The sequence below is a fragment of the Thalassophryne amazonica genome, chromosome 17 (assembly GCF_902500255.1).
Source record: "Thalassophryne amazonica chromosome 17, fThaAma1.1, whole genome shotgun sequence".
Lineage (NCBI taxonomy): Eukaryota > Metazoa > Chordata > Actinopteri > Batrachoidiformes > Batrachoididae > Thalassophryne > Thalassophryne amazonica.
In genome coordinates, this window is record NC_047119.1 from 40,619,214 (window position 1) to 40,641,563 (window position 22,350).

The 22,350-nt window shown below is 40.5% G+C and overlaps 2 protein-coding genes across 2 annotated transcripts; one reads left to right on the forward strand and one right to left on the reverse strand.

Annotated features, from left to right (window-relative positions):
• Positions 1–8,617: 8,617 nt before the first annotated feature.
• On the reverse strand, positions 8,618–10,458 carry LOC117529815 (GTPase IMAP family member 7-like). Its single transcript, XM_034192679.1, has 2 exons — positions 10,288–10,458; positions 8,618–10,176 (listed from the first exon to the last, which is right to left on the reverse strand). Exons 1-2 carry the CDS (start codon positions 10,313–10,315, stop codon positions 9,395–9,397), a joined length of 810 nt encoding a protein of 269 aa, XP_034048570.1. The 5' UTR covers positions 10,316–10,458; the 3' UTR covers positions 8,618–9,394.
• Positions 10,437–21,620, forward strand: LOC117529814 (GTPase IMAP family member 8-like). The gene is made up of 5 exons (XM_034192678.1): positions 10,437–10,507; positions 12,044–12,578; positions 17,021–17,055; positions 18,407–18,493; positions 18,949–21,620. The coding sequence occupies exons 1-5, from the start codon at positions 10,486–10,488 to the stop codon at positions 19,608–19,610; spliced, it is 1,341 nt and encodes a 446-aa protein (XP_034048569.1). The 5' UTR covers positions 10,437–10,485; the 3' UTR covers positions 19,611–21,620.
• Positions 21,621–22,350: the final 730 nt, after the last annotated feature.

Sequence of the window (22,350 nt, forward strand, 5' to 3'; positions counted from 1 at the left end):
CACTGGCTGCTGCTGCAGTTCCTCGCTCTCTCTCCCCTCAAACTCTGTCATAATTGTGTTATAAACCACTCGCCATTTGTTTTATTATACATCTGTGTAGTTAATAAAATAATCTTCACGGACGATTTGTTCACACGCGCATGTGAAAAAAAAAACTGTCTGCTACCGCTGCTGCTCGCTCTCCCCTCAAACTCTGTCATAATTGTGAAATAAAGGACAAAAGGGACATAGGTCCTGCTTACAGGCTGGCTGCCAGAGACAAGACATGTCCACATCAAGTATAAACTCCAGACATCTTCACGTTACTACATATCCAGTCCAATTGGTCATCGCGGCGTGACAAGATGAAAAAGTTCAGATTTTTCAACACGGGGAGGACGGCGACGCGATATTGCGCCACAAATGCGCTGATTGCTCAAAATCGATTCATTCTCGTCCATCGCATCACACTGCATGGCTTGAACCTTTGTGGCGCCACAACGCGTCCTTCCATAGGGATTACATGGCAACCTGTTGCTTACGTGGCGTGCGGTGTGAATGCGGCATTAAGCACCACGCACATGCCTCCAAGTCGTTGTAGTAACTCGTACACAAACTGTGACACTCTGTTATGCTAAATTTTGAACATCTTGAAATTAGCGCCACACTCAGAGAGGAGCCTCGTTAACTGAAGAGCCACTCAGAGACCTATTCTCCCACGATAGTTGAAGAAACCCTCTCGTAGCAAAGAAAACTTGCTGCGTGGCTCATTATTCATCCTTTATTATTCGGTGGGACTGTCTGTGTGTGACTCAGTTAGCCAGTTCCGGTACAGTCGCGGTCATTATAATGCACAAGTAGGAGCCTGTAAACAAGTGTATGCATGTTACAGAGTCATCTCACGATATTACGCGTTTTACTATTTGTTATATTAATGCTGAAATGAGTTATGGTGAAAGTTGTGTCCATATGGTCCCCATGTTGTAGTCATTTTCTATCGCCACTAGATGGTGCCATTTCACTACTTTCTGTAGTGATTTACTGGTTTGGAGTTCACATGCTGTGTGTCCATACCAATGAGTGGCTGCATCTTATTTGTTTATAATAATTGAGAGCTGTAATGTTTTGAACTAATTAATATTATTTGGTTAGTTATTTCAGACTTACTTCACTCCATCACCCTCCCTAACTGCAAATATTTGTAAATATGTTCATGAATATCAGCTGAAGGACATACTGGAGTCTGGTGTCTTCATCCCTGTATTCTGGCCAACACACCATCTTGTTTACAGGTAGCCTCAGTAACATAAGGTGAGCAGATCCCATCTTGTCTGACCACTCATGACACACTAAAGTAATCTGAGTAAACGTTACCCCACCTGACACACATCCGCTGATAAGAGTACCAAAATATCAATATTATTACAACATAACCAGGAACTCCTCTCCTGACAAGTTTTTCAAACAGTATGCAACCATGCAACAGTATGCTATGACTAACCAGATCAAATGCCATGCTGGCATCTAAAAACATGCAAAAATCTCTGACATTAAGTGTGTGATATGCATCTACTGTCTCCTTGAAGGCACATAATACACGTCAGTGCCAAGTTTCATCTTAAATCCAAATTGATCTTTGTCACAAGATATATTTCCATGTGATCTATCAAAATAATCTCAACAACCGTACTAATTATTCTAGTAATTGCAATTGGTCTGTAGTTGTCTTTTGCAGTAATTTTACCAGTTTTGTCCTTAATGACAGGGACAAGCATCACATAACATAGAATCTGGCAAGATTCCATGTACTAGAAAACTGGTCAGAAACATGCTAAGTAACAGGTGAAGGCGGTCAGAAGAATGTTTTAGGTGTTCTGCATATACACCATCAAAGCCACAGGACTTGTTGGAATCAAGCCTCTTGATAGCAGCTTCTATCTCTCGCTCTCTTATACACATCTTTAAACTCAAAGTTACAATCAAATCTCTGACTCCAGTCACTCCTACTTTCAACACTGTTACGTAAACTTGAGAAATGCTTTCTCCAGAGCTCAGCAATGTGTGTTTCCCCTGAGATGCCATCAATAATAGTTGGAAGGGGAGTTTTACAGTTGTTCATAAGTTTAATTTCTTTCCAGAAGTTATTGTAATCATGGTTTGATAACTTTTTTGCGAGTGACTCCTTACAGAGCATCTGCTTATTTGATTTGATATAACGAATAGAATATTTACATCTTGCTCTGCATTGTCCGTACATATGGGACATGGGACCACTTCTAGGCCAACCACTTGGGAAACAGAATCAAGTCATCTGCAAGTGATTTAGCACCAGGTTCTTCGGTATCACTTCGTCTAGGCAGGATTCTGACTTGGAGGCATTCAGTCATAATCCCACAGATGGTAGCTTCGCACCATTGGCTCCTCAGCCAAGTACATACACCAAATGTCTGAATCTGCGGACTATAGCCTGGGATAGTTGTGGTTAGTAGCAAGTCACCTATTAGTATTAATATTAGTTAGTAGCTTGTCACCTATGTCTGGACGGAGTAGTAGATTGTTATAGGTCTTTGGTTGTTATTATCTTATTATTTATTATTACTATTATTATTTATTATTATAATTAATATTATTATATTTATTATTTATTATTATTTATTTATTATTTATGATTTATTTATTATTTTGGTTGTTATTATTTTAATTGTTATTGGTATAGGTCTTTGGCAGACCGCTACAGTTATAGCTTATGATTTTAAGAGCCATAATAAATACTCGTATTTAGTCACAGTTTATGTAAAGAAACACCTGTTCAGCAGTGACTTCATACAGTTTGTTTAGGCAGGGATCTATCATTCTCCTTTCCATCCTTATTTGGCAGTCCAGCTAGCTGCTGCACATGCTGTTTCTGTTCACTCCACCACCAAACAAACGCGTTTTGTGGCCAGAGGTTTGCATCCATGAACACTGACAGGTCCGTACATTCACACTTGATATGAAATGAGCCGTAGATCTGTGGGATCTCAATCTAAAATGTTTTCAACCTTTTTAGAAGCAAAACTACTGTATGTTTAAAAGATGTTTTTAGTGGGGGCACCATCTTGGATTCAGAAAAAGCCACAGGATTTTTGAGGAGTGTTAGAATATGAAACAACAACAATTTTCTGGACATATCCAAATTTTTTGGCTTGTTCTGCAAAACATCCGTTATTGAACCATTTTTGAGCTCATGCCTTTGGGCTAAGAGGTGGGGATGTTTGCCACCCAGGTTCTAGAGCATGATGGATCCAGCAGCACGTAGTACCAGTGGACGCAATCTAACCTGACTACAGCTGCTGATTAGCATGAGACGCTTTGTTGTTTTTCTGGTTTGTAATGTGGTTGTTGAGCAATTACTCAGAACACCGAAGAATGTCAAATAACCCGCTGAACAAACTTTGGAGTTTACTGTAAGTGGAACAGAGTCAGACATGGTTCATTGATGATCCACTTGAGTTTTAATCTCGTATATTAAAGGTGAAAAACAAGATTTCAGGGCTTCACGTCAAGCTACGGTGTTAGCTAACGGGAGACAGCCATGAAACAAGATTCAGTTTTATAAAGGGTTTTACTGTTCAAAAAGTGGAATGATTTAGTTTTGAATATAACTTAAGACTAGAGTGTAAAAAAATAGTCACTTCAGATTTATCATTCAAGTAGCAAAGGAGCCTGGTTAGTCCCCGCCTCCTCTTCTAGTCCCCGCCTCCTCTGTTAGTCCCTACCTCCTCTTCTAGTCCCCCCTCCTCTTCTAGTCCCCGCCTCCTCTGCTAGGCCCCACCTCTTCCGCTTGTCCCCACCTCCCCCACCAATCCAGACCTTCCGCTAGTCCTTGCCTCCTCTGCTAGTTAATTCAATTCCATTCTTCTTTCTTCTTCTTTCATCTGCTCCCTTTAGGGGTCACCACAGCAGATCAGTTGTTTCCATCTCACCCTTTCTTCTGTGTCTTCCTCTGTCACACCAACCACCTGCATGTCCTACTTCAACACATCCATAAACCTCCTCTTTGGCCTCCTTCTTCTCCTCCTGCCTTGTGGCTTCATCCTCAGCATCCTTCTCCCTATATACCCTGGGTCCCTCCTCTGTGTATGTTCAAACCATCTCAGTCTCGCTTCTTTGACTTTGTCTTCTAATGTCCCACCTTAGCTATCCCTCTGATATGTTCATTCCTAATACTGTTGAGTCTCGTCACTCCCAAAGAGAATCGGAACATCTTCAGCTCTGCCACCTACAGCTCTGACTCCTCTCTTTTTGTTAGTGCCACTGTCTCTAAGTCGTACAACATAGCTGGTCTCGCTACTGTTTTGTAAACTTTCCCATTCACTCTTGCAGATGTCCTTCAGTCACAAATCATTCCTGCCACCTTTCACCACCCACTCTACCCTACCTGCACCTTCTTCTTCACCTCTCTACCACAGTCTCCATTACTTTCGACAGTTGACCCCAAGTATTTTAACTCATCTACTTTCACTACTTCTACTCATTGTAACAGCACTATTCCACCAGGCTCCCTCTCATTCACACTCATGTAGTCAGTCTTTCTCTTACTGACTTTCATTCCCCTTATCTCCAGAGCATATCTCCACCTCTCCAAGCTAGACTCCACCGGCTCTCTACTCTCACTACAGATCACAATGTCATCTGCAAACATAAGTACATGGACACTCCTGTCTGATCTCATCAGTCAACCTGTCCATCACCATTGTGAACAAGAAAGGACTCAGAGCTGATCCTTGGTGTAATCCCACCTCCACCTTGAATGAGTTTGTCAATTCCTACTACACATCTCACTGCTGTCACATTATCCTTGTACATGTCCTGCACTACCCTCACATACTTCTCTGCCACTTCAGACTTCCTGAATTGCACATTACCACAACTCTCTTGATACCCTGTCATAAGCTTTTTCTCAATCCACAAACACAGGATGTCAGTCCTTCTGGCCTTCTCTGTTTATCATTTGTCATTTGCCAGCCAGTAAATGCACTAACTAGCAATATGGAGGCTAGTTTGTGTTCATTTAGCATGCAGCTAACTCAAAAAGCAAGCATTGTCAAGCATTTTCATGGTTTGGCACTGACTTTACTATTTTTTCAATGACATGAAGAGCTGGCTCAACGATGTGAAATATGAAACCACAGAAATTCAAGCAGGGAAAAATAAACAAAACAAAACAAAAACTTTTACAGCTTCACTGTTTTAAAACAAAATGTGTATGTATGTGGATACAATAAAAACCACCAGCCACTGAAATAAAATGTACTGAAAACACTACTTTCATATTTTATCTGAAATATATTCAGCCACTCTTTCAATTTTAATATTTTATTCAGTATCCTCGGGTGTTTTAAGTTTCCTTTTTAATGTCTGGAAACTTTGAAAATTGTTTAAAAGAAGTTTTTATTTACTTTGAGCAAAACAAATCAGCAGCATAATCACATAAATCCAGTTTAATCAGTTCAGGTCTCATTAATGTACAACTAGAAAATAAACTGTTTTGTCACTCAGACGAAACAGAATGACATAATGATAACTCTTAAAGTGACAGTACTGAAATTAAATCACCAAGAAACATATTCACAAAAACGTGTGATTCCTCCGACACCTTAACTTTATTATTTTGTTAATTAAATAATGAATTAAATGGTTTTAAATGACCATTCATCCAGTAATTGTAGTTTTTATTTTAAAAGTTCTTTCCCCAAAAAACTTCCATTTGTATAAAATATTTATTGATGAAGTTCTGAGAGAAATCCCTGAATAAATATTTTCAATTTGAACTAATAAACCCGTGTGTAACTGGAAAAAAGTCTCTGTTCTTGGAAGTCTAATTATACTATTTAAACGGTTCTTTTAGTCAGACAGGGAAGATTGTTTTACCTGCTTTACATGTTTCGGCTACTTCCTGTAGCCTCCTCATCAAATTCACGTACGAAGAGGAAACAAACAATGAAATAGCTTTTTTGGACTTAAAAATACACCACAACACAGACGGCAGCATCAAACTTAAAATACACAGGAAACCCACTCACACGGACCAATATTTGCTCTGGACATCAGAACACCCCACAGTTGTCAGTAGTCAGAACACTGTACAACCAGGCCACCATAGTCACAGATACACAGGACAGGGAAGAGGAGGAGACACACATACACAATGCACTCACAAACTGCCAGTATCCACAATGGGCAATAGAAAAAGGTAAAAAACAGGTACAAAACACAGAAAAACATGCACAAAAGAAGAAAAAGAACACTATCAACAAAAACAAACCGGCCATAGTCACACTGCCATATATCAGGGGGGTCACTGAATGCATCCAAAGAGTCATGAAAAAATACAATATCAATACACCGGTAAAACCACACACCAAACTCAATCAATTCAATCAATTTTTTTATATAGCGCCAAATCACAACAAACAGTTGCCCCAAGGCGCTTTATATTGTAAGGCGAGGCCATACAATAATTATGTAAAACCCCAACGGTCAAAACGACCCCCTGTGAGCAAGCACTTGGCTACAGTGGGAAGGAAAAACTCCCTTTTAACAGGAAGAAACCTCCAGCAGAACCAGGCTCAGGGAGGGGCAGTCTTCTGCTGGGACTGGTTGGGGCTGAGGGAGAGAACCAGGAAAAAGACATGCTGTGGAGGGGAGCAGAGATCGATCACTAATGATTAAATGCAGAGTGGTGCATACAGAGCAAAAAGAGAAAGAAACAGTGCATCATGGGAACCCCCCAGCAGTCTACGTCTATAGCAGCATAACTAAGGGATGGTTCAGGGTCACCTGATCCAGCCCTAACTATAAGCTTTAGCAAAAAAGAAAGTTTTAAGCCTAATCTTAAAAGTAGAGAGGGTGTCTGTCTCCCTGATCTGAATTGGGAGCTGGTTCCACAGGAGAGGAGCCTGAAAGCTGAAGGCTCTGCCTCCCATTCTACTCTTACAAACCCTAGGAACTACAAGTAAGCCTGCAGTCTGAGAGCGAAGCGCTCTATTGGGGTGATATGGTACTACGAGGTCCCTAAGATAAGATGGGACCTGATTATTCAAAACCTTATAAGTAAGAAGAAGAATTTTAAATTCTATTCTAGAATTAACAGGAAGCCAATGAAGAGAGGCCAATATGGGTGAGATATGCTCTCTCCTTCTAGTCCCCATCAGTACTCTAGCTGCAGCATTTTGAATTAACTGAAGGCTTTTTAGGGAACTTTTAGGACAACCTGATAATAATGAATTACAATAGTCCAGCCTAGAGGAAATAAATGCATGAATTAGTTTTTCAGCATCACTCTGAGACAAGACCTTTCTGATTTTAGAGATATTGTGTAAATGCAAAAAAGCAGTCCTACATATTTGTTTAATATGCGCTTTGAATGACATATCCTGATCAAAAATGACTCCAAGATTTCTCACAGTATTACTAGAGGTCAGGGTAATGCCATCCAGAGTAAGGATCTGGTTAGACACCATGTTTCTAAGATTTGTGGGGCCAAGTACAATAACTTCAGTTTTATCTGAGTTTAAAAGCAGGAAATTAGAGGTCATCCATGTCTTTATGTCTGTAAGACAATCCTGCAGTTTAGCTAATTGGTGTGTGTCCTCTGGCTTCATGGATAGATAAAGCTGGGTATCATCTGCGTAACAATGAAAATTTAAGCAATACCGTCTAATAATACTGCCTAAGGGAAGCATATATAAAGTGAATAAAATTGGTCCTAGCACAGAACCTTGTGGAACTCCATAATTAACTTTAGTCTGTGAAGAAGATTCCCCATTTACATGAACAAATTGTAATCTATTAGACAAATATGATTCAAACCACCGCAGCGCAGTGCCTTTGATACCTATGGCATGCTCTAATCTCTGTAATAAAATTTTATGGTCAACAGTATCAAAAGCAGCACTGAGGTCTAACAGAACAAGCACAGAGATGAGTCCACTGTCCGAGGCCATAAGAAGATCATTTGTAACCTTCACTAATGCTGTTTCTGTACTATGATGAATTCTAAAACCTGACTGAAACTCTTCAAATAGACCATTCCTCTGCAGATGATCAGTTAGCTGTTTTACAACTACCCTTTCAAGAATTTTTGAGAGAAAAGGAAGGTTGGAGATTGGCCTATAATTAGCTAAGATAGCTGGGTCAAGTGATGGCTTTTTAAGTAATGGTTTAATTACTGCCACCTTAAAAGCCTGTGGTACATAGCCAACTAACAAAGATAGATTGATCATATTTAAGATCGAAGCATTAAATAATGGTAGGGCTTCCTTGAGCAGCCTGGTAGGAATGGGGTCTAATAAACATGTTGATGGTTTGGATGAAGTAACTAATGAAAATAACTCAGACAGAACAATCGGAGAGAAAGAGTCTAACCAAATACCGGCATCACTGAAAGCAGCCAAAGATAACGATACGTCTTTGGGATGGTTATGAGTAATTTTTTCTCTAATAGTTAAAATTTTGTTAGCAAAGAAAGTCATGAAGTCATTACTAGTTAAAGTTAATGGAATACTCAGCTCAATAGAGCTCTGACTCTTTGTCAGCCTGGCTACAGTGCTGAAAAGAAACCTGGGGTTGTTCTTATTTTCTTCAATTAGTGATGAGTAGAAAGATGTCCTAGCTTTACGGAGGACTTTTTTATAGAGCAACAGACTCTTTTTCCAGGCTAAGTGAAGATCTTCTAAATTAGTGAGACGCCATTTCCTCTCCAACTTACTCAGACAGCTTTTAGTCAGGCCCAAGGACAAGATAAAACCAGAACACAAATGCGATGTAATATATGAAATACCATGCCTATCATGCAACAACACATACATTGGGGAGACAGGGAGACAATTTGGAACAAGGAAAAATGAACATCAAAAAGAATGTGAAAAAGAGAGCCAACAGACAAACAAGAGCAATAAAAGAACAAGCTGAGCAGGAAAATCTCAAATCAGCCATATCTGACCATTGCAAGAGGAAAAATCACATCATGGACTGAACCAATGCCAGGGTCATACGTGCTGAAAGCAACAAATACCACCGCTGGATCAGAGAGGCCATCGAGATCCGCAAGCGAAGTCCAAGAAGCATGAATCGGGATGAGGGGGCCTACACCCTATCACATACATGGGATGCCGTCCTGGAGAAGACGTCAGACAGTAGGGGGCGTAGGTTCCCCCTGCTGTCTGGCCAAACCAAGAAGTAGCAGCCTACAGGACACGTCACTTCCCCATCTTGTGACGCTTCTGAGGAAGGCTACAGGAAGTAGCCAAAACATGTAAAGCAGGTAAAACAATCTTCCCTGTCTGACTAAAAGAACTGTTTAAATAGTTAACTTAAGAAGACAGTATGAAATTTCACAAAAGTCTAATTATAGTCTGTGTTTGTGAAGAAGTCAGGGTGGAGCAGGCAGGATGGGATTATCCTGCATGGCAGCAGCAATGATGGCCTGGAAGAGGATGACTCTCCGCATCAAATCATGAGAAATGTAGCTGCTCACCACCTGCTCTTCTGTTTCAGTGGTGGTGATCTGTTGCTCCTCTTCTTCCTGTTTGTTTTCTTCCTGAAGTTTCAAATTGGCAGTAGCCTCTTCAAACATTTCATCGTCAAAATAGCGACCTCCATTCGCTGCCACCATTTCATCAATCTTTTCAATCAACTTAACCACTTGAGTCCTGTTTCGACTTTTGTTGTTGAAGACGTGGTAGCGGTTGTGGCACTTGTTGATGACTTCCCGTAGTTTGGGGTGACCGTTTGAGACATAGTGCTGGATGGATCGGCCCCTTAAGTCATCACCACGTGTGAACAGGACAATCATGAATTTGGATGCCTTGGCTCCAAAGAGCTTCTCGAATGCTTCCACGCAGTTCTCTTCCTCTCTTGTGAAGCGGCCAACCTGGATGACCAGCAAGAAGGCATGAGGACCCGGCGATGCCATTTGGATGCACTTCATGATTTCTTTCTTTATGGTCTCAGCTGTCTTCGTGGTATCCAGAATGCCTGGTGTGTCAATCACGTGAATCACTCTGGAGGAATTGACTCGTTCAATCTGACAGTTCTCCGTCACTGATTTGGCGCTTGCAGAAGATTTGAACAGTTTTTTACCAACCAAAGTGTTACCAACAGCACTTTTCCCAACTCCAGTTTTTCCAAGCATCACGATCCTCAGAGGAGGACCTGCAAATACCAAACACCAATAATTTTCATGAAAATATACCCAGTACAATAAATATTTGATCTTCTACCTTGGCATTAGGATCTGAGAGCTGAGAGAAGATGGAAGCTCACCGCGTGGAATAGAGTGAATAAGTCCCATTTCTGCCAAACGAATGAAGGCAGAAATGTTGCTGTCTTAGTTTTGTCAGAGCTTATTTCATAACTCCGCCCACTGGGCTGGTCTCCCCTCAGTGTATATTTGTAAAAGTCATTCTGGCTGACTTCAGATGATCCAGATTCTTTGGTGAAACCTGAACACTGTCTGACGCTATGGCTCAACGAAAATCTCAATGTAAGTGATTTCAGTTAGTTTTATTGCAACTTATCAAACACATCATGTTTGTTACATCATAGTTACATTAATAAACGTGTTATTTTTTAACATGTGATGAAGTTAAATATTTGTTGGGATTAGAGTTTCTAAATAATGGGGTTGAGGTCCTCCTGAGAAGGTGACGTGGATGATCGATGGAAAAATTTACATATTGCTTCCACACTTTTTGTTTTACCTGCACACTGGAAGCTCTGAAGGTTCAGAGTCTTGCTCAAGAACACTAAAACTACTTCAAACTACCAACTCTTAAGGTAATGGTGCAGCAGTCACCTAAAGAATTTTGAGATTTTCTTTTTTCTACCAGCAAAATCAAAAATGCAGTTGATGAACATTTCCAAAATTCTGCAGAGAGACTGTGGTTTGGTCAGTGAAGAGTTGGCGTTTTCATGCAGATGTGGTTCTCTGACAAGTTAGAATTATTACACATACAGTATCTCTCAATTTTGAACTTTGTGCATGGAGCATTTTTAAGAACTCATGACTGTGAGGGTCGATAGCATCATGTTTGGGTTTGAGGTCAGATTATGACCACCGCCTGCCTGAAGTCATCAGAACATTCCCGCTTCCAAGTGTATTTCACCCAACAGCTGGTTCATATTGTTGACATGGGTTCAAAGCCCTCATTTTGTGACTATGGGGGCATGAGCATCAATCAAAAACTGTTTCCAATTGTGACACTTCAACAGAAGTTCCAGGCTCAGGAGTTAATTGGTCAGGTGTGATCCACACCTTTATAGAACTTTGTGCACTTTATTTTGTAGAGCAGGTAGCTGAGTGACTAAAGAGCTGCTCTGCCATCCCTTACCAAAAAGTAGTATATGCAAGTATGTTTCAAGTATACTTCTAGTTTACTTTTTATATACTTATCAGTACTATTTTTTGGTAAGGGAATCTGTAGACCTGGGCTCAAATCCCACTCATGCTGTCAGTCTGAGTCCTTAGAGAAGACATTTGATCTTTATTGCCCCAGTCCACTCACCTGTAAATGAGTAATGGCACTGGCCAGGGAAGTAACCTGGCATCTTGTCGAGGCGGAGTCGTGGACTCCCATCCGCTTCATGCTACAAAATCCACATATATGAAACAGCACTAACCAGCCTCAGGACTTACTTTTGATACACACAACATAAAGCAATGAAAAATGTAGCATGTTGATGAGGAAAATCCCAGACTTGCCTGTCAATGTTGTTCTTTGCCTTTTGGGTGCCCCCATCGATAGAGAGTCTTCACAGTGGGTCCAGTACAGATCTGCACTGTGATTTGGCACAAGTTTTACACCAGATACCCTTCCTGATGAAACTCCAGGTTTACCTGGATACACAGAGACCCCCCAGGGTCTTCCTAAGAGGTCTCCCACCCAAGTACTCACCAAGACCCGTCTCTGTGGTCTGTGGACCGTTGAAAGAACTTAACATTGGAAGCTTTTCTGAGTTGGTTTAACAGCTTATGTACCAAATCTCTCAAATGAAGTAAGTTTTTGTTTTGTTTCAACAGATTTCTCAAAGAATCTAATCATTGTTCTGTTAGGAAAAAATGCCCATTTCAAGAATTTCATTGGAAATATCATCCTAGATAATGAAGCTTTTTGCACAGTGTCAAATGACTGTTCCATGGAGATGAACAAAGCATTCAAAATCATCAATACTCCAGACATTTTTGATGAAGAATGTCCTCATCCAGACCAGCAGATTATTGACTGCATGGCTCTATCTCATCCCGGCCCAAATCTCTTCATACTGGTCATGGGTTCAGAAAACACTCAAGAGAACGAAGTGGCAGAAGACATCAATAAACTGAAGAGAATCTTTGGAGATACCATCACAACCAAGTTGGTGGTCATATTTGAAGACATGCAAAGCCTCCAAAGAGCTGAACATTTGCAAGAAGAGGTTAACATGACGGTCCCCGATGATAACCTGATTAGGAAATGTTCGCAGTGGTGTTCCACCTCCAGGCCTTACAACTACACCTACAACAAGTACAGTGAAGAAGTTGTGACTTCAAGGAAGCACTTTCTAAGCAAGAGCAGGTAAAATGTTCTTTATTCTTATCTGTAATGAACAGAAGCTTGTCCATCAGAAGTGTGTCTATGTGGTGAAAATGTTGAAGTTGTAATAAGTGTAAGAATCATTCCGTTGATACAAGCACCACATTTACTATAAATTCTTCTGAGAAGCCCTTTTTTTTCTAAAAAAAAAAAAAAAAAAAACTGTTTGCCACATGAAATTTAAAAATGTCTATTTTTCAATATGGCCACCAAAAATATCAGCAAGCAAATACAGATGAATATTGTACTAAATCATTAAATGTGATGCCACTAAACATAAAGGTAATATTTAAGATATAATTTGAGTCATCTTTGTTTTTAAAAGTAATGATTTTTGTGGGGTAAAGGTGTTTATCCACAGCAATTTTAGAAAACATGAGCTGACACTGAACCCTGTGCAGAGTACCACAGCAGTGATCGCCACCAGTGGGCCCTGGTTGTGCTCAACACTAATACCCCTGTCACACTAGAAGCCGAATGAGTCCGAATGCCGTCCGAATGTAAATTTGATCTCTAATCGGGCAAAGTCGAGGCGCAGTCGTAACCCTCCGACAGCATTCTGCATACATTCCAAACCGTCAGGCAAATTCGTGTGGCCGGCCCGAATGTTTAGCTCATGTTCAAAGCAGTCAAGGTGCAGTTGAGGTGGAAAAATATTGTACACCAGTCGAGGTGGACTCTAACTGCAATCTGACTGCATTGTAAATATTTGCACACCATCAAAACAGCATTTGAAACAGTCTGATCTCCTTCGAGGGAAATCGCCATGGTCAGCCACGTCTAATCCTGCCAACTGCATCCCCTTCAGGATGCACAAAGGAAATATTGTAATGTGCAAAGTCTGTGGTACACAGTCATTTTATGATGTAGATGTGAACATTGTGCAATCATACCCAAAACACTGTGTTGCTGTGAGTCCATATGCGTCACACAGCTGTGGATCAGCGCGCGCAGCTGAATGGCCTGTCACAGCTTTAATGCGCATCATATGATGGATATTATTGTCAGTCCACTTCATGATTTACAACCCCAATTCCAATGAAGTTGGGACGTTGTGTAAAAAGTAAATAAAAACAGAATACAATGATTTGCAAATCCTCTTCAAACCTATATTCAATTGAATACACCACAAAGACAAGATATTTAATGTTCAAACTGATAAACTTTGTTGTTTTTGTGCAAATATTTGCTCATTTTGAAATGGATGCCTGCAACAAATTTCAAAAAAGCTGGGACAGTGGTATGTTTACCACTGTGTTACATCACCTTTCCTTCTAACAACACTCAATAAGTGTTTTGGAAATGAGGACACTAATTGTTGAAGCTTTGTAGGTGGAATTCTTTCCCATTCTTGATTGATGTACGACTTCAGTTGTTCAACAGTCTGGGGTCTCTGTTGTCGTATTTTGTGCTTCATAATGCGCCACACATTTTCAATGGGCGACAGGTCTGGACTGCAGGCAGGCCAGTCCAGTACCCGCACTCATTTACTACAAAGCCACGCTGTTGTAACACGTGCAGAATGTGGCTTGGCATTATCTTGCTGAAATAAGCAGGGACCTTCCTGAAAAAGACATTGCTTGGATGGCAGCATGTGTTGCTCCAAAACCTGTTTGTACCTTTCAGCATTGATGGTGCCATCACAGATGTGTAAGTTACCCATGTCATGGGCACTAACACACCCCCATACCATCACAGATGCTGGCTTTTGAACTTTGCTGGTAATCTGGATGGTCTTTTTCCTCTTTTGTCCGGAGGACACGACGTCCATGATTTCCAAAAACGATTCGAAACGTGGACTCATCAGACCACAGCACACTTTTCCATTTTGTGTCTGTCCATCTCAAATGAGTTCAGGCCCAGAGAAGGCGGCAGTGTTTCTGGATGTTGTTGATGTATGGCTTTTGCTTTGCATGGTAGAGTTTTAACTTGCACTTGTAGATGTAGCGACAAACTGTGTTAACTGACAATGGTTTTCTGAAGTGTTCCTGAGCCCACACGGTAAGATCCTTTACACATTGATGTTGGTTTTTAATGCATTGCCGCCTGAGGGATCGAAGGTCACGGGCATTCAGTGTTGGTTTTCGGCCTTGCAGCTTACGGGTAGAAAGTTCTCCAGATTCTCTGAATCTTCTGATTATATTATGGACTGTAGATGAAGGAATCCCTAAATTCCTTGCAATTGAATGTTGAGAAACATTGTTCTTAAACTATGGACTATTTTTTCACACAGTTGTTCACAAAGTGGTGATCCTCACCCCGTCTTTGCTTGTGAATGGCTGAGCCTTTTGGAGATGCTCCTTTTATACCCAATCATGACACTCACAATTAGTGTCCTCAGTTCCCAAATGCTTATTGAGTGTTGTTTGAAGGAAAGGTGATGTAACACAGTGGTAAACATACCAATGTCTCAGCTTTTTTGAAACGTGTTGCAGGCATCCATTTCAAAATGAGCAAATATTTGCACAAAAACAATAAAGTTTATCAATTTGAACATTAAATATCTTGTCTTTGTGGTGTATTAAATTGAATATAGGATGAAGAGGAGTTGCAAATCATTGTATTCTGTTTTTATTTACATTTCACACAACGTCTCAACTTCATTGGAATTGGGGTTGTAGAAGATCTATCTGTAATATTATGTTATCATGGCTGTAACAGCCCAATCAGATGGCTGTGCACTGCGTCAGCATGTCTCTGAGCGGTGGACCAGTGCACTCAGCTGAACGGCCTGTCATAGCTGTAATAAACATATAATGACCCAGCTACGACCCATCTTCAATGCTCTTACTGAGGGAAGGAGGTTCTTTTTCAAAATCTCACGATACACGACCCCATCCATCCTCCCTTTGATTCGGTGCAGTCATCATGTCCCATTTGCAGAAAAACACCCCAAAAAATTTCCACCTGCATGCTTCACGGTTGGGATGGTGTTCTTGGGGCTGTTCTCATCCTCCAAACATGGCGAGAGGAGCTGATACCAAAATGTCTATTTTGGTCTTATCTGACTACATCACCTTCTCCCATGCCTCCTCTGGATCATCCAGATGGTCACTGGTGAACTTCAAATGAGCCTGGACATGTGCTGGGGTGAGCAGAGGGACCTTGCTGCCCTGCAGGATTTTAAACCATGATGGAATAGTGTGTTACTAATGGAATCTTTGTGACTGTGGTCCTAGCTCTCTTCAGGTCATTGACCTGGTCCTCTCATGTAGTTCTGGAATCATCCTTACCCAACGAGGTGAGATCTTACATTGAGCCCCAGACTGAGAAAGACTGACAGTCATCTTGTGTTTCTTCCAATTTCTAATAATTACACCAAACAGTTGTCTTCTCACCAAGCTGCTTTGCTGTTGTCCTGTAGCCCATCCCAGCCTTGTGCAGGTCTACAATTTTGTCCCTGGTGTCCTTATACAGTTCTTTGGTCTTGCCCATGGTGGATAGGTTGGAGTGTGATTGAGTGTGTGTGTGAACAGGTGTCTTTTATACAGGTAACACATTCAAACAGGTGCAATTAATTAGGTAAAGAGTGCAGAATAGGAGGGCTTCTTAAAGAAAACCTAACAGGTCTGTGAGAGACAGAATTCTTGCTGGTTGGTAGGTGATTAAATACTTGTTTCATGTAATAAAATACAAATGAATTATTTAAAAATCATACAGTGTGATTTTCTGATTTTTTTTTATTCTGTCTCTCACAGTTGATGTGTACCTACAATAAAAATTACAGATCTCTCCATTCTTTGTAGGTGGGAAAACTTGCAAAATTGACAGTGGATCAAATACTTATTTGCCTCACTGTATGTGTGCAGATTACATTATATTTTACTTCTTTTGGTGAAATGGTATGAGCTGAGAGATCTCAGTCAGTTACATGTTACATACTTAATGAACATAATGAACACTTACATAATGAATTTAAACTCACATCCGTGTTTCTGTCACACACCAGTGAAACCTATCCCAGAACCACTACGTTTCATTGCCTTATTGCTGACATTATTGACATTGTTTGGCTTCATCTCTGACAAGGAAGTTCCAGCTTTCAGTCACTTACCGTCAGTCAGTCGTTCTACATTCCAAATTGAAAAGCAAACCAGACAGCATTCTTACTTTCACATTCCTTAAACTTCAGTAGACAGTCATGCACAGTCCCATTAAGGACATGTGAAGCTCTTTATTCATTCACTCAAACGTTGAAGTTGTGAGTTTTTCTGATCCTGAAGTCAAGCATAAACTACAAAGATTCATGCATTTTTACATTTATATATATATATATATATATATATATATATATATATATATATATATATATATATATATATATATCACAGAATAGTTGCCAAATATAATGGATGAAAACACAACTGAGTTTATGATTTATTTAATATTTTGTACATTTATATAATATGTTGCTGCTCTTTCAGGTGTGAATCTCCTCCCTATAACAACTGCACAGCAGGTATGTAGCTGCTCCATCTTGCTGTCTTTTATCTGTATATAAAGAGCAAACCAATGTAAATAAATTAAGAAATAAATATTCCTGGTAAGACATTTGTGACTATCACACCTATGGGGAGGTGATGGTCTAGTGCTTAAGCGTTGGGCATGAGACCAGAGGCTCCTCAGTTCAAACCCCAGCTTGACTGTAAAATCACTAAAGCCCCTTTGGCACTGGGCCAAAGCAGAGTTGCCTAATGTGGTGTACCGATTACACTGAGTTTATGCAGCCCTATGTGACAATACACTGAGGGACGCAAAGGGTCCATGAAATGGACACAAAAAATTCAGTTCAATATTGGTGTTCTTTTTGGCGATATGAAAACTTTTGTTCTACCAAATAAATGTGAAAAACAGGGCAGCACGGTGGATTAGTGGTTCACACTGTTGGCTCACAGGAAGAAGGTCATGTGTTCAATTTCCACCTGTGGCCTTTCTGCATGTTCTCCCTGTGTTTGCGTGGGTTTCCTCCCACATTTAAAGCCATGCAGGTTAGGTGAATTGGAAATTTTATAATTGTCCAGGTCTCCCTTGCAAAAGAGATCTTGCTCTCAATGGGACTAAACTGATTAAATAAAGATTAAATTAAGTCTATGGTAAATCTGCATGGAGTAGACAGTTCTCAAAAACTGAGTGACTGTGCAAGAAGGAGAAGAGTGAGGAAAGACTGGTATACTGTTTGTATTTCTTTCTTAATTTATGTAAATAAAGTCCAAGACATATTCAGTGGCAACTTTACCATCAGAGAGCCTCATCCACAACTACAACAAAAGACTCCAAGCTGTCACTGATGTTAAAGGGGGCAGCACACGGTATTAAGAACAGGGGTATGTAAACTTTTGATCACAACTGTATATATCGGTAACATAAATGCTTAATTCCTAATATCTGTATAGGCCCCCAAAAGTGCATTTTGATTGGATTTGTTGTTGTAATTTGGAGGAGTAAAAATGAAGCATTCAACCCCAAGAGCACTGAATCATCCTTTAGCCCAGTGGTGGAAGCATCATGACGTGGGGCTATTTGAGAGCCAGTGGAGATGGGGACAAGGTGGGTGGCATGTGGTCTAACAGGACAGCGTCCCCAAAACACACATCAAAGATGGTTGTGCTTTCCCCAAATCCTGACGAAAATGGATGGACTGGAAACTAGTAAATTTAACTGAACTTGAACAAATCTGCCAAGAATATTCATCACATATCCAACCATAGTTTACAAGAGTCTGCTCAAAGTCAGACTTGCAAAGAAATATTCACCTAAATATTACATGTGCTGTTTGTTCTTTAAAGCTGTTTTATCTCTCATTTCCACAGTGGCTTTGTGCCAATATCCATCCATCCAACAGCAGAATGTCACCAAACCTGCAGAAACGGTGGCAAACGCACCCAAAAACTCCAACGGTACTAACAACACATCACTCTGTCTAACAAACCTGCTGCACATCCTTTCCAGTTGCTACAAGTCGTTTTTCCTTCGTGTTTAAGCTGGTGTGTGAAACCCTGTGTACCAGCCCGTCTCTGTGTTCTCAGAATGCAGGACTGTTGTGTGTTCCAAAGGCAAAGAACAAGAACCTCTTCATGTTGTTCACCTCTTTTATGGAACAGCCTGCCAACAGCGATCAGACTGTCTGATTCAGCTGTATCTTTTTATTTGAACCTTTGTTTTTTTTTTTTGTTTTTTTAACATTTGGTCAGATAATCAGTGAGGGTGACTAACAGATTTTCTGGGGTCACTTTTTTTTCATATTATTCTCATTGTGCTGTTTTTCCAGCATATTTAAATCACACAAATGCCCAAAATGTTCACAGAATTTTCTTTTAAAACTAACATCTTTTTTTTTTAATCTTTTGACCAGATGAGGTCGTGCCCCAGCCTTCTACAGTCGGCAGCAACCACACCACATACCGTGCATTTACCATCACGCTGCTGGGACAGTCTGGGACCGGAAAGAGCGCATCTGCAAACACCATCCTGATGGCAGCAAAATCTCCTCCCACAGCTTTTACTTCAGTGCCAAGCTCGATGCCCGTCACCAAAGAGTGTGAGATAAGAGTTATGAAGAAGCTGTTTGGGTCACAGGTCCGAGTAATCGACACGCCAGACTTCTTTCACGACAAACTCAATGTTCCGCAACAAGAGATCGAGCGACTGAAAGCATATTGCTGTCAGAGCGCGTGTGTCTATTTAGTGGTTCTGCAGCTCGGCCGCTACACGGAAGATGAGAGGTACATGGTGCAACGCCTGGAACAAAAACTGGGCTGGATGATCCGAGACAAAGCCATTGTCCTTTTGACACATGGAGAGGACCTGAAAGGCCAGAGTGTGGAGGAATACATCAACCAACAATCTAACCTGTGTCAGATGGTCAGGCTGTGCGGAAATCGCTGCCACGTGTTCAACAACAAGGCCAAAGACAAGAAACAAGTCATGGAGCTTGTCAAGAAAATTCCTTATTATCCTGATATTTTCCCAAAGATTAAAGACAAAGATTTCAGCCAAGAATGTTGCATATGTTAAAGTGGCTGCCCAAGAGTTCCAACCAGAGGGGTCTAATCCCAGCTTCAGTGAGTTAAAGTCCAACCACATATTTGTTCCATCCACCTGCTTAATCATCTGATTCCCAGTTAATTCAACTAGTTGAGCTAATCAGTGAAATCACCTGTTGTAGGCGCACAGGTAGAAACAACACACGGTAGGACTTTTACATCTGGTTACACCTGACGGCGTGCAAATGACAAATCTGCAAATTCTATTTATGCTTCCACCATAGTCATGTGGCGAGTTTTTCTGTACATGATCCAGCATGCAGGTGTCTCAGTGTTGAGAATTGGTGAAGCGCAAGGACACACCCATGTTTCACCTCTGGCTAAGGACACGCTTCACCTCAGAGCGTCAGTCAGCATGGGAGGTGACTGACAACCTTCTCTGGATCCACAGACTGGTATGAGCTGGGTTCAGGAAATGTTCAGCAGTCCTTCTGAGAACAACTTGCTTTTCACAACCTTTCAGGCTAGCAACAAAAATAACCAACCTCTCTGTGGCTTTTCTAAGCTCCTCCCACACCAACCACCTCAGTTGCAGCCCATCTGGTCTCTGGATACCTACCTCCTGCATCAGGAGTCCACCCAGACTTCCCAAGTCGAGAAAGCTTCCTTTTTCAACCACATTGAAACATGAGATAGGTAGAACTTTGATCTCTAACATTCTGGCCATATGACATCACAAACATCTATAGATGGGTGGTATTTGTGTTCTAAAAAAATCTGTAGAAAGCAAGTGGTGTTTTTACGCTTTGGCAGAGGGTTAGTCTCTTCATGGAGCTGAGACTACAAGATTAAAGGTTAATGGGATTGTGTTGTTGTTGTTCTTCTTTATCTTCGTACTGATATCGTGTGATAGAACATCAAAGTTGCATGTTCATTAAAATCACTTTGTACAAGTCTGATCAAACCAGGATGGAAAGGTCTTTTTTTTCTTTGGTTGAACTTGCAAAGAGAACATGGCCAAACTCGGTCACAGGAAAGATACTCACTGACTCATCTTCAACCGCTTACTACAATTTAAGGTCTACAATAAAGGGCTGGAGCCTATCCCAGCAGTCATAGGATGTACAGAAAAGATTTGGAAGTTTCCTTATTGTGATCAGTTTATTTTCTTATGTCCAACCCTTGAAGAAATAAAATGGCTAAAGTTAAACAATGAAATGCCGCCACAGGGCACGCGACTGATTAAAAACATTAAACCCGCTCTCCCGTTCACGTCGGAACCTGAAAGTTACTGATTTTGTTGGACAGCCTGGATTTTTGTTGTCATGATGACAGATGTGGACCGTTTTTGACAATCTGAAATCACTGTCAGTTTTCTTCAGCACAGTGCAGCAGATAACAGAATATTTACAGAGGAGTCTTTCAAATGGTGAAACAAGCACTGAATTCGGCACAAATATTTCTTACTCTTTTCCAAAAAACCGACTGGCCACTTGGATTTTCAATAGGCGGGCAGGTAGTGGTTGAATTGAAGAATTACACAGGGGTCAAACTTTAAAAAAGCTCCAGTCACATTGAAAACTGTACCACATTATTTGTTTCATCATAAAGATTCCAAAAAGGTGTAGTTTGGACTATGACTAAATTCTATCTGCTCCACTAGCAGGAGGCCGCACTGATGTGCTAGGAGACAGCACACCGCCACCCAGAGTCTGCTGGAGAAACTGCAGATGTTCCAAATCAACGAGTTGGGGATAAATTCAAACTGCTTCGATTTCAGCTTCATATGAGACACAAAACAAAAGTTGAAGCAAATGATAATTTTCATACTTCTAATCATCAAAATCATTAACACGTCATGTAGATAAAATTCATAATGTGTTTCAATTGATCAGTTGTTCAGTGTTTCAATGTGTTTCAGTTGTTCTCATATAAAGGTTACAGTTTGGTTTGTTTGTTTAATTGATTGATTGCTGTATAGCTGTAAATTGTCTGCACTGTTTTTCCTAATTCTTGGTAAGAATAAATGACTGTCTTTTCATTTTGTGTCATGATTTATTTTTATTAATTATGTAGCATGGTGGTTTTGTTTGTATTTTATGTAGATTTAATGCATCATAAAAGCATTAAAAACGATGAAAACCTGATAAATATTCATAAATAAATAAAATGTGTGATGAATTTCAACTTCAATGATAATATGAATTCTATGCGTGATTTTTCTGAATGTGCAGGACCTCAACAGCTATTTTAAGAAAAGCGTGACTTAAAGTATGAGTAAAAGTGTTTTACACAATCATTTTAATATTGCATGATCATTTGCAATTGTATTTGCAGCCAGTCTGCTCTGTGTCAGCCTGATCCCGTCAGGTCTCAGAAGCTAAGCAGAGCAGGATCTGGTTAGTACTTGGATGGGAGACCTCTTTGGAACACCAGCGGCTGTGTGTGTTTCTCCAGGTAAAACTGGAGTTGCGTCAGGAAGGGCATCTGGCGTAAAACTTGTGGCAATTACCAATGCGGATCTGGCTGTATCCGCTGTGGCGACCCCAAACAAAACCGGGGGCAACTGAATGAACAACAACATTTGCGACTGTATTTGTGTGGTATTCTACTGGGCAGTACACTTACAAATATTTTTATTGAATATAGCTCACATATTCACTTTTGCTGAAACTGATTTTGTATTGACATGCCAATAAAAAAGGGGGTGGGGGGCATCAAATGCTTCTTTTATCATAACTCTGGACGCAGCCCAAACAATATTAGATAAT